The sequence below is a fragment of the Python bivittatus genome, unplaced genomic scaffold (assembly GCF_059951505.1).
Source record: "Python bivittatus isolate LINGU-HERP-01145 unplaced genomic scaffold, Pbiv_v1 ctg000520_np1212, whole genome shotgun sequence".
NCBI lineage: Eukaryota > Metazoa > Chordata > Lepidosauria > Squamata > Pythonidae > Python > Python bivittatus.
In genome coordinates this window covers 1,465,779-1,479,233 of record NW_028277080.1, presented here as the reverse complement: position 1 = coordinate 1,479,233, position 13,455 = coordinate 1,465,779, and the positions used below count along the sequence as shown (strand labels likewise).

Sequence of the window (13,455 nt, the reverse complement as noted above, 5' to 3'; positions counted from 1 at the left end):
ATTGTCACCAGTGTAAGAGGGAATGTGTCTCTGAATACCAGCTGATGCAGCATATGAGCAGAAGGTCACTAATGTCCTTATGCTTATGGACGTCCCAAAATGCTGACATTGATAGGCCTTTGGTTTGCTCTATCAGGACTCTTTTGTGAAACGTTTCACTTCCTTCTAACATATACTTGGAGCTAGCCATTTTCCAGCATGCTGTGGCACCTCCAAGCAACAAGACACAACGGTATCCCACATAGTCAAAAGGTGCTTCTTTTAGACCACAACTTAGGATGGGAAAGGGAGTGGCAGACATTTTTGTGGGCTAATAACTTTTCTGCACTTGTTTGATGGTGCCCTAGACAAAAGAAGCCAAAGACATACATAGGATTTAGATAATGAGCTGGCTCATTATGTCATTAGCATCAAAACTGACTGCAGCAACATGGCAGGAGCCAACAGGAGAAAACAGGTCTTAAGCAGAAGTAGTGGCAGCACATACATCAACTTTCATTTAAAGCAATAAAAAATAAAACTATTCCACGCTGAATACTTATGTTTATCTGGAAGGCAGAAAGCTCCACCAGAGATTCATCTAAAGCCAACGTGCAAAGGTGCTTTTTAAAATGTTCCAATCTGAGCTAAAGAAGGCTTGCATGCATCCCACTTAATTTTTGTTCCAGAGCAAGCTAGTATCAAGCTCACACATGCAGCTGGTCAGAAAAGCAGAACTTCCATATGACTTAACAGAGCACAGACTGTATATTCAGAATGTCCATTTTAAAATAGGTCTGTGATCAGCAAGATGCTGGAGTTTCACAAAGTTTAAGCCCTCCCAATCCAGACCTCTAGTTCAATGCCCCCTTACAGGGTGTTACGCTTGTACATCATAGCAAGTCACATAAAAATAGTGACTCTCAGTCTCATGCATGTAGCCTATATGCCGTACAGCCCTTGAAACCTGCATAGAAAATGTAGGAATGACACAGGACATCCTTGTGTCAATTATACCACAGGATGGGTAGACACTCAATATCTTTATGTTTCAAATTCTCTTTCTGAATTCCATATAGTTGGAATATTCACTTGAGATTCCTATCTGAAATGGATATTTCATTCATTTCATTCATGGGATGTTTACAAAGGGCTCGTTATTTTTGCTATAAACTGAAAATATATATTTTTTGTTCTTGTTGATTTTATTGCACAGAATCCTTGGCTTTTTTGGTGACCACATCTCACCATGTTCCATCCACCTGGCAGGTAGCAGAAATCCAAGTAGAGACACTTATTGCATCCTGACTCTTCTTGATTGCCAAACACTTCTTCTTGCAACATTTGAAGATATTTTTACTGTCACTTAAACATTGTGTTCACATGTGTGTGTTTAAAGATTAAAATAATCAGTTTATAAAATTCAGCAGTAACTTGAACACATAAACAGACCAAGCTAATTCTGTAACTCTAACACAGATCAGCTGAATGGATCTTTTCATTTTGGAAGGTACAAACCAGCCTGCATTTAGAATAAAGACTTGAATATCTGCAGATTCCTAGACTATATAGTGTCAGAGCTTTGCATCTCCAACAGCTTCAACACTTTGAAATAAGTACTTCTTAGCAAAAAATAATACCCTGTTCTCGATGCACACATAGTTGAAAAAAAGGAAGAAAGAATGAGAGTGAACACCTGCAGCATAAGATTAACCCCCCCCAGACACACACATACACTTTCAGCTTTAATTCCAAGTGCACAGGACTGCAGTGGGGCTGTAAAAGCCTGTTTTTATTATTATTAGGGTTAGGGTTATTATTAATAATTATAGGGTTATTTGTTGTTGTTATAGTAGTTATTGTTATTATCATCATCATCATCATTATTTTGGTCCGTTTCACAAACTGGTTAGGAAAACCCCTGCTTGCTTTTCCTAATGAAGCTGCCTTGATTTTTCTGGGCATTTTCACACCCTTTCCTCAGTCTCAACATTTATTGGTCCAGCCTACCAGATAATCCAACTAAAATATCACAGCAGAGGTGAGGTGGCAGAGGTGGGAGAAAGAACTTGGAGATTTGAATTCAGCAGGAGCTCTTGTTAAAGAATGTGCTTCTAAGCATAAGCAGAGTGCTGAAAGAGTTCTACTGAGTCATTAAGTAGCAGAACATCCCACTGAAAGTAAAACAAAATAATCATAATATCTTGGTTGCAGTATATGGGCTTAGCCCAGCTATTAGTAAATGCGAACATAAATATAACATTCATTTTTTTTGAAGCAGAAGATAGATTTGCTAAGAAATGCATGAGGATAGAAAATTCTCACTTGCATCAACACCTGCATCTTAAAGAGAAGGAAACACAAGACAGAGAGAGACAGGAAGTTCCCTTTTAAAAGACAAGAACTCATTTCAGTAACAATAAGCCAAGTGAGAAATTGACACAGGGACAGGTGTGAAGACCTCTTGCCATTTACTCTAGTGATCAAAAAGGCTCCTAGATTCACAGAGATGATACACTGCCAGGGTGAGGGAAATAGTTGCAATTAAGAGGACAGAGGTGGGACACCATTTGAAAAATAATGTATCTTCAACTATCCCCTCCTAGACTGGCATCCAGAAATGATAGTAGCAGGGGAAGCACCACCCAAATAAGCATGGATCATTAAATCAAACTTTATTTTTACAGGAATCATAACTATTACTGATCTTTGTGTTTAGGCAGATTAGTAGCCTCCAGTGATGATAAGTTGAACTAAATAGGTACTGGCTCTTTTGTCCACATGATCATTTGGCCTGTGGATGATTGTTGCTCTATTTCAAAGATGGCCTAAAGGTCCTGAAATTCCCTAGGCCACCACAGCATGCTTGTCGAGACAAACACTTCATGTGCAAATATTTCTCAAAGAAGACCAATTCTTGATTTGCATTCTTGCACCCATAAGGCTACATACATTCGCTGCACTAGAGCAACATAAGAAGAAACTGCAAATCAACAAATGGCACAGAGAGAAACTACTGTGTTAGCCACAATCCCCAAAAGTAAACAACGTACCCCCCAATTCAACATTAAATAGAAAGATGAGGGACCTTACCTGTTATAAATGTCATCATCTTCACCACCCCAGCCCCAATAATTATTGGGAAACCCATTGATTTTTTGGAATTGCTTCTTACTTAAAGCAGACACACCTCCAAAATATTGATTGTAAGGTAAGCTGGAAGAGAGAAAGATAAATTATTCATTTAAAAATATGTTATCACAGAAAAGTTTGGATTATATCTCTACTCACAATTCTAGATTGGACTGATCGGAAAAAGTAACATGTAGCATAAGGACTCCTGTGAAGTTGTCTGTGCCAATACATACCATGTGACAAGGATAAGTCTGTGTTTTCTGAAATCTGAGTTCAGAATTCATTAAAGCTATTGTTCAAACTGGAAGGAGCAATAACTACTTTTATAAAAGACTGAAAGCCCTTTATGGACTTTTTGCTGAAAATGGATAAAAGTGAACTGGTGATCTCTGGATTTACTGATTAAAAAGAGCTGTATATGGGAAGAAGAGAACTATGTTAGGTAATTTGGGAGGGCGGAAATAGTATTAATTATGTTTGTAACTGCTGCAAAGACTGGAAGTTGCTCCTTTAAACATTTCTTTCTTTTCTTTTTTTTTGGATCTATACCATTGTTCACTTTTTCTTCTATCTTTCCTTCTTTCCTATCTTTATCTTTTTCGCTTTTCTATATTCTTTTTCCGTAGTTTTCACTTTGTAAAAAAAATCTTCAATAAAAATTGTGTGTGTGTGTGTGTGTGTGTGTGTAAAAACTATTGTTCAAGCTAAACTCAGTTGTTGGCAGCACCTGGGTGACGTTTTCTGAGCTGGGAGGGAAGGTAGGGACTGGTCAGGACTTAGATGGGAATACAGGGTTGAAAGCTAGACTGGACAGTTAAAAAAATATCCAAGAAGAACCAGCGCTATGAAGTCACCAAGCTTGAAGGAAACCTTATTTGTCAAGTAACATAAAGCTGTAAAATACCACCAATACATTTTGGAAGCCCTATTTTAGTTCTTTTCATTTTTTTTCCAAGTAAGAAGATAGATCTTCCTAAGATCTAGAAAGTTATCAACTTCAGTTTTTCTTAGTGAGTTACGCATCTTAAAATTTGATTTCTTACACAAGAACCTCCCTACTAATCTGTACCCATTACAGTTGGGTTTCAGGCTGGGATATAGCAATGAGATGGCACTGATCACACTTATGGATGACTTCTGGCGGGCCAAGGATGGGGGTGGTGAATCCATCCTGGCCCATCTTGATCTCTCAGCAGCTTTCAATACCATCGATCAGGGTATCCTTTTGGACCAGCTGAGGGGGCTGGGAGTGAGAGGCATTGCTCATCAGTAGTTCTCCTTCTTTTGAGACCAGTTCCAGTTGGCATTTGTAGTGGGGGAGAGGAAGATCTAGTCCTAGACCTCTGCTTTGTCATGTGCTGCATGACTCAACTCTCTCCCTACTCCTAGTTAACATCCACATGGAACCTGTAGGTAAAGTCATCTATTGACACAGGATCAAGTATCATCAATATGAACATCTCTGCCCTGGCCATCCACATGATGCTGTGGAGGTGCTTTCCCAGTGCCTGGAGGCTGTGGGGGTCTAGATGGGGATGAACCTGCTTAAGCTCAACCCTGACAAGACTGAGTGGGTTTTAGAGCCACCTGTATCTAGTGATTTGCCATCTTTAACTCTGGCTGGGATGACACTGCCCAGGTGGCAGCCACTGCTAGAGAACCTTTACACAAATACATCTTGTGTGGCAGCTGCACCCTTTCCTAAATGAGGAGGCACTGCTCACATTCTCTCATGCCTTAGTCACCTCCCAGCTGGACTAATGCAACATTCTCTATATGGGGCTGCCCTTGAAGAGCATTCAGAAGTTTCAGCTGGTCCAGGATGCACCAACATGGGCAGTAGTGGGCACACTGTGGTACACCCACATGATACCACTGCTGTGTCAGCTGCATCAGCTCCCAGTAGGCTTCTGAGTGCAATTCAAGGTACTGACTGCCTATCCTCATAGGTTTCTGCCCATCCCGATAGATCTAGCAGGGAGGGCATGCTCTGTCATGGCACCTGCCTTATGGAACAGCCTCCCCTTAGAGATGAGGATAGCCCCAACCCTGTCAGCCTTCCAGAAAGTGGTGAAGATATGGCTTTTCCCTCAGGTGTTGAGACCAGGATGTTGATGGAGCTGGGGCAGTTGATTTATGAGTAAGAGTTTTATCAGGCCCTTAACACTGTTCTTCATTTAAATAGTTTTTACAATTGTACTGCGTTTTTACTCCTGTTCATCACCCAGAATTCCTTCCAGTAGATGGGCAGCCATATAGATATGTTAAATAAATAAATAGTACAAGTCAATTTGCTTTACCCAACAAAGGGATCCCTAAAGAAGCTATATAATCTATAACCCTTTTCATAATGCCATGTCATGGCAAAGATTCACCCACATAATCATATTTATCTGTTTTCTTTTTGAGTTCCTGTAAAGGGTAAGGAAGATAACCTTGACGGAGATATGCAGGACCTGTTGTCTGAGCAAAAGGGGCTGAAGCACGTCTAGAACAAGAATATTTGGAAGCGGATGCTTCCCTAATTCACTGAAGTAAAAGGAGGAGGAGGAGGAGGAGGAGGAGGAACAACAACAACAACAACAACAACAACAACAACAACAACGAGGCTTGCAAGAATCTGCTATTATAGCCAGTCTCAATAAGTTTTAGCCTTTCTATGGAATTGATTTCCTGGTCTGGTCCACCTAGCTGAACTGACAGTTCCAGAGAAAAGAAAAGGTAAACAGATGAGTTCCCCACATTTCCCATAATGTTGGAAAGCAATGTTTTCTTATCATGTGTGAACTGGCCCTCAGACTCTTATTTATATGCTTATGCTCTTAACATTGAGAGTACCAACACATTTAGAAATCTTGGATCCTGGAAGCCTGATAATTTCAAGCAATCTAATAGAAATTTCTTGCTCCTTGCTTGTTCTGTATACAGGTTCATTCACCAACAAAAACTGTTTCAGAAATTGAGAGACAAAGCTTGCATATATTTTTAACACTGTGTCTTCCATTGGATTTTATATATTTATTGAACTTAGTTTGTGTATCATTTTTCTACATGACCAATACATAGGGGTTTTTAGCTAGGAAGGTCTTGGAGATATGGAACTAACAACTATTTTATGTTATTTATTCAAGTATTTTAAGCTTTTTTTAGGGTTATAACATCCCAAAGCAATGTATAAAGAAGTAAGAATAATTAGAAAGAGTCTCATTAGAACAGATGTCACATTTATTTTGTGAAGGTGCTCCACTGACACAAGTTCTGTCTTAAAAAGAATTGTTTTCAAGGCCCCCATAAAGAAAAATATGCTCTCCTTCCAAATGTTTAATGCAAGTATAGGTATGGTCATATTCTTGCCTTCCAGGTCCCCATGGCTACAGGTTATTCATTAATTATATTTATGTCTCATCAACTCCCAGTAATCCACTCATATTGTCATATGCTTTATGCTAAATGTAAACAACCAAATTCTTACCGAAATCCAAATTTATCCATAGATACAGAGAGGTGCCTGGGCTGGTCGTAACACTTATAGATATTCCTGTCATCCATTGGGATTAGGTCCACATCACTAAATACAAAGCAGTCATAATCATATTCTTTCAAAGCTTCTGTGAAGCCTACATTCAGAAGCTTTGCACGATTAAATGTTTCTTGTCCATCCTGATGTAAGAAAAGGAAGAATTGTTAAGAATCTTCAAATAAAAGCTAGTTAGCACTTCCTATTTATTACAACCCAGGGCCTTCACAAGAAGCAACATACACAACACCACACATGGGCAAGTTCACATAAGCCTACTATTTGCCAGTTTTCTGTCCAGTCTGGCTTAAATTTAAGACCAACCACAAAATTTTACATTAAACCAATGTGTTCATTTTGCCTTTCACTGAACTTCCCTTGAAACCTTGGGAAGAGAGAAAGCAGACACCCAGAGTATGGAATCTCACATCAGCCACATCTTCATCAGCCTTCCCAAATCTGGCATTCTCTCAGCGCACTAGGACTGTTGCTGGGCTGGCCCTACCAGTCTGTAATTCATCATGTTGGGGAATGCTGCTCATTTTCAGGTTCAGATTGTGTATAGTCTTGTGTAAAGACTTGTCTCTTCTTCCCATTCAGTTACCTGAATGTTGCCAAAACATATCCAGCAGTTCAGATGTTGTCCAATGAAGAACAATAGTATGCCTGCAAGCCTCATTTACGAAGGGGAGAGAGGAAAATCAGCTTCCAAATGAACCAATTATTTTGATCATATTTTAAAAATATGCTTACATTTACTATTTTAATAAAAAACCCTGGCTTCACATGAACAGCTAGATCAGATTTGTTATAGTGGGAAACAAAATAAAAGACCCTTTGTACAATCTTTAAGTTAATTGTGTTTGTTCCCATTTCATCACCCTTACTTTTTCCATTTTTCCTCTCCCTGTGTTTTGTTAACCAGTGAACAAACCCAACTATATGGGTTTAAAAAAAAAAAAAAAAAGGACTTGGGGTATTATTGTCCTGCTTGTTCCATAGAATCCTTCTCTGGCCACTCCTGGATGGTGTGATGAGAAGCATAGCAAAGCTAGAACTGGACTTGGCAATCTGCAGCAGAAGAAAGGAGTACTAAATTGGAGATAGTTATATTGAGAGTGGTGAAAAATTATGAACTCCATGTTTTTTATATTATCCAGATTAGTCTCTAACACAAATAAAAGAGTAAGAGATATCTGACATGATCCTTAGTTTTGTTCTTGTAGTTGTTTTCATTGATTGATTGACTGATTATGGGCCAACAAGTCAGTGTCAACTCTTAGCAGCAACATAGATTTTTCTCCATGAGTTGTTTTCATAGATTACTAAAAATAAAATATATGTTTTGGGAGTTTCTAAATTACAATCCAGCTCTACATTTACTGAAGTTGAAATATAATGAAATTCTTTATGACCTTGGCAAGAATTACCCTCCCAAACACAGCAGTAAAAGTGCCCTTGCCAATTTATACAAGTGAAGGACTGGATGAAACTACTATTCATTTCTTCCAATTAACTATTCAGAGAAACCCAGTCAACCGTATGACAGTGGTCCCAATTTACTATGGATCAATAAATAAGCAAAATAATGAGAGTAGGGTAGAATTAGGATGTTACCTTCACAAGGTGCCCTTAAATAAGTATTTCTAAGCAGCAGAATTATTAGAGCTGTGTTTTGTAAGTGAAGATAGTTCTCTTTCTGTAGATTCAACAAAGACAAACCATAATAATATCCAAGAGTGGGTAAAGTGTTGAACTGGAAAATCAGCTACGTAGGGGAAGGCTTATTTATTTCTAACACAAGTTACTTAGGCTGGGTACGATGGAGGTCTTTTAAGTGGACTGAGAAAGAGTTTTACAATCTCAGGTGACAATTTATAGCTATCTCAGCTACAATTCCCTATCCAAAATCACTGGAGCAAAACACATGCAGTTAGTTCTAGCCATTCTCTCTTCAGAATCAACTATTATAAAAAAGCTGGATTTGTGTGTTGATTAATCCATTTGCAGAATTATCAGTTTGCATTTTTTTTGTTTTTGATTCAAGCAGAGGGCTAGTCAATTCCATAGATATAACCGCATATTACATTTTAAAAAATACAACTCATACCAGCATTCAAGTTTAGTTAATATATTTTAACTTGAAAATGCCCTATTGAAAGAGAGAGTTCTCATTTGGTTTTTTTGTTTTTTCAGAAAAGGTTAGAACTGTTTCTATTCTCATTTTAGCCTCAGTAGAATGGCCCTGCAAAACAGTTTTCAGCACAAGAACTGCATGTTAGGAAGGTGTATATAGTCTTTACCTCTTTTAAAAAATACTCAGCTAAATTGTGGGAAAAGGCTAATTTTCTACCAGTTTACACTTCTAAAATGTTGCTGGATAAATGTTAGATTCAAAACTGAAAACAGGGAGACTGCTTAATCTTCCTCCCCTACATGGTGAGCTAATAGCTGCTAAAAACAAAAGAGTTAACTAAATGATGCAGCTTATGATGAACTTATTCAGTATATAGGGGACACGCTGCCCAAAGCAGTAGTAGCCTTGTATCCAGTCTTTTTCTAGAAATATTACAATATGAGAGCTTCCCCATCACTGAATGCAGCAGCCTGTGGAATAGATTGCATGGGAAAAATTCAGTGCAGTGATGCCCTTCTGTGCTGTATCACCTGCAAATGGTGGTGGAAAAGAAGATATGCTGGTTGCATTTCTTGGAAACTGTCACATTTTCCTTGCTTTTTCTAATTCCATGGTAAGTATGTAGAATGATAATTATCTTGTTTGATATTAGCACTACAACAACAACTAGTGGCAAACTTTTGCAGACCTAATTCTACTAAAGTCCAACAGAAATGTAATTGCCTCCTTGGGATGAGGGAAGTATTTTCTTTGGCACAAAGTACTGCAATGTGTATACAAGGCAACTGTCAGGTCCTGGCACCAGAGGCATCAGCTGTCCCAGCAGAGGTGTCAGTGGAGCTGGTCACGGCCAGAAGAAGGGTCTTTCTGCTCTGGAGGAGACAACCTCCTGTCCATCTGGCTTTCTCACAGCTTAGCCAAGCAACTAAGACGATGTGCTGGGAAGGCCTCAGCTCAAATCTTGTCAACCACAAAATCATTCTAAAGAAGCCACCATTTCAGTCTTAGCCTACCATCATCATCCAAGCTAATATACATGAACCACTCCATACATCTCAAATATCCCATTATAAATGCTTCTCATTACTCCTGGCTACGTCTCAATATTTCCTTTTTAGGAAAATGTAAACACGACTAGCCAAGTTTGCCAAAAGAATTTCCTGGCGTGTTTACTTGAATGGCCGATCTCCTCTTTAAATGAATCATGTTAACTTCAACTTCCTCTCAAGGGAATAAACAAAGGCAAAAAAAAAAAAAAAATTGCAGGAAAGAATCTCAAAGCAAACTACCTTTCGACAAAGATTCTGATATAAAAGTCTCTCATGTATCCTCTTCCTCCTCACACTCAAATTTATGATGAACTCATCCATTCAAATATAGCGAGCATTCACTTTTTTCTGCCTTCCATGCTTTGATTATGGAGACTTAAACTCTGGAATTCTGTCTCATCTATTCAAGCCCAACCAACATGACCGTGATGTTAAATTCCTTTCAAGAAAAGGGCTTGAGCAGCTTGAAGAGTGAAGACATTTGTAGAATTAGAAGTACACGGAAGTACAGACAGAAAAGGCCTTACTTCAGCTTACTTTCTTAGTATCCTTCCCTTTCATTTAGTTCCCAGACAGCTGCTCTGGGGACGTTTTGTTCCTCCCATTTTCAAGAGAGTTCCAAAGCAGCTGCCTGCAGCAGGACCCACAGCTGATTTACACAGAAGCAACTCACTCTGCATTTAATGGGGATAACTTTCTGTATCTTCCAGACTGACAACAGTGTCATCCATCCTGGAGTATGTGAAACCAGCAATCCATCTAGGCTGACGTGTAATTTCATTTCCCTTCAGGAAATGTAGGCATTTGTAAGATGAATTATTGGCTGAATGACTCATACAAAAGGCCCAATTAACAACAATATATATCAAACCAGTGTGAGCAAAACAATAATGCACTTCATTTTGCAATTTTTTTTCTGAACAATCAGGAGAGGAAATTAGGACATATTATACCCCCAATAAAGTATGACTGGGAAATGGATATGGAATAGCAACACCCTCAAGATTAAATTCTTGCCAAACTCAAAAAAAAAAAAAAAATGCAATGGTATTTGACACCCCACCCCCAATCTGTAACTTGGCACATAAAATCTTATTTTGCAAAGCACTGGAGTTTGGAGAATAACACTTGAGCAATTTAATCAAATGATAGGTTATTTAATACTTAAATTAGGTAAATGGCGTAGATTTATAGGATTTTTACAGGTTGCAGAATTCAGCGCAACTTGGGTCATAGTTTTAACTTTTAAAAAAAAGCATGAATACATACAAGCTGACCTTAAAATGTCAAGACATTGCTTAAAGTTTACCAGTGTGTGCTTATACCTACAGCAAATGCCTCCCACCCCCTCTACTTTCAGCCACAATAAGCATAGGAAGCAAATCAGGAAACCAAAGCTAGCTAGTGCAAAAATGATTGGAAATAGAGATACGGGAATGGTGATGGATGACTTTTAAGGCTCCTGTTCTGGCTTTCTTCTTGGAAGAGAAAAAACATTCCAAGATATGAGCCAAAATTTACATGTACATCGGGCTTGTCCATTTGATGCAGAGGCAAAGAGCCAACGTGTATCCCTTTTGCAAAACACATGTCCACTTTGTGTTGCAGGATCAAATGCATTTGCATTATGGCCCAGTTGATGCAAGAGAACATTTACCTATGGAAGGAGTTCAGTTTCAGCACAGGATATCCTTTTGCAGCATGTTGCAAAGGATATAGATGTACCAGCTCTTTAAGACAGATTGAAAACCATGGGGCTAGTACAAACACCTTATTTTTAAGGAATTACTCCCTTATTTAATTCATCTGCCACAGAACTTATTAGCCCTGCATAACTGTGGAACCTCTCTGCATTGCAACAGTTTCAGGTATACAACAGCAGTGCACTAATAAGTCTTCCTGCAAGTTCCCCAAAACGCATCTGACTTTTCCCTGGGGCTATATTTGTAGGAGATCACTAATGGCAGGCAAGCTCAAGAAACACCATATACTACTGTTGGTTTTGTCATTGAGGAAGATCTGATACCTCTTAAGGAACTCCAGAGCTCGTGGAACAGAGTTTGGAAATTACTGTGCTAGCCTACACATTTGAGCAAAAAACACTGATTCAACTCAGAGAAAGCAAGGAGGTAGAGGTTGCCAGACTATCACCCGTCCTGGGAAAAACCATGTATCTTATCTCTCCAATCCCATCCTATCACCTATTCTCACAAACTGGAGCTAACCAATTCCCATGTTGACCCATTGCAGATAAAAGTGGGGCCTGAATCAATACTAGACAGTGTGTGTATTACCTTTTGCAGCTACGAATCAGTTGAAAACACAGAAACTTTCATGGTTGCAGAGGAATCAAACCAAACTAAAACCTGGGAGTTTGGATATCTGCTAAATAGCTAAAATAGCAAAACTGTGATTGGAACCAAAGATGGGCCTGGGGAGCAAGCATAGCCCTCCCTCTACCACCATTTTGCCATTATTTCTTATCTTCATAGCAAAGATGGTTGGGAATCTCACCTGGAAGAGAAGAAGATGGAGAAGGGGTGAGAAGAGAGAAGTGGTAACTGGAAGGGGAGGTTTCTATCTCTTTGCTCTGCCTACCCTGTCTTCCTTCCAAATTGCCTCCTCTCTTCTAATTTAGAAGTCTGGCAGACCCCCACATCCTGGTCTACCACTCCATGTCTCATTTGGCTGTCAGTCAAGGAACATAGGGAAACTTGGAACCCAGGAAGAAAACAGTTCATTTAGAAGCAATGTGCAAAGGCCCCAGAGTAGCAGGAACTGGCAGACTGAAATCAGAAAGTAACAGGGATGACAGGAAAATTGCAGCTCTGGAGCATGTTGTTACAAAAGGGAAGGACTTCCTGTTGCATTTTGGACAACTGAAGTCCAGCGCTATCCATTACACAATCCATTTGCAATATCATCCATTAACCCTGTAGTAAAAGCCATCTGTTTACAGCTTTCAAAGAAAGGGGGAGGGGGAGACAGAAAGAAGTAGTTTGTGATTCTGAATATGGGGGGGGGGGGAACCAACACACCCTGGGAGGTGAATTCCCTCTTTTTCAGAACGCTCCACTCATCCAATTATGCCAATTCTTCTAAAATCCACCATATTTTCTATTTGGCCTTATAAAATTGTGATCCAACCATTGTTTCTTATCCCAGATCAGCTTGGAACATTAAGGAAAGCATGTTTTTTTTCCCAGCTTTCTCTCTCTTTTTGACACTTGTACCAAAACTGGGATACATAGTAATCAATCTATAAAACCATTAAAATAACAGAGTGGCAAGATGTAAACACAGCAGCGATCATTTGGAATTTGGTCTCAGGGCTGAATATATTTGTAATTTGGCTTGAATAAAGGATGTACTTCATATAAGATATTAAAATATTATCTAAGTAGGTGATCCATAATGAAATGAATCCAAGGCTTCCTTTTCTCAGAGAACAGGAATCTTTGGATCTCTTTTCATATTCTTAGGCTGCAATCACATTGCCTGAGAAGAAACTCCACTGAACAGAGACTTACATCTGATTAGATATTTAAAGGTTCACATTGTCCTTTTCCTTCCTTTCATATTACTGGCTTCAGGAATCTCAGATTATTCACATCTCTACACCAACTCTGAAGAAAAGC

The 13,455-nt window shown here is 39.0% G+C and overlaps 1 protein-coding gene and 1 long non-coding RNA gene across 2 annotated transcripts in view; one reads left to right on the top strand and one right to left on the bottom strand.

Moving 5' to 3' along the window:
* The window catches only part of LOC148214837 (uncharacterized), a 29,595-nt gene extending 22,268 nt beyond the window's left edge, over positions 1-7,327 (top strand). Inside the window, exons 2-3 of the long non-coding RNA XR_015797355.1 lie at positions 5,524-5,835; positions 7,232-7,327. This is a non-coding gene — a long non-coding RNA (uncharacterized LOC148214837). The remainder of the gene's footprint in view (positions 1-5,523; positions 5,836-7,231) is intronic.
* The window catches only part of B4GALT1 (beta-1,4-galactosyltransferase 1), a 49,919-nt gene that overhangs the window by 10,880 nt on the left and 25,584 nt on the right, over positions 1-13,455 (bottom strand). The window contains exons 3-4 of the mRNA XM_007427880.4: positions 6,587-6,774; positions 3,073-3,195 (exon numbers count right to left, since the gene is read on the bottom strand). Coding sequence (XP_007427942.1) covers positions 3,073-3,195; positions 6,587-6,774 — 311 coding nt within the window. The remainder of the gene's footprint in view (positions 1-3,072; positions 3,196-6,586; positions 6,775-13,455) is intronic.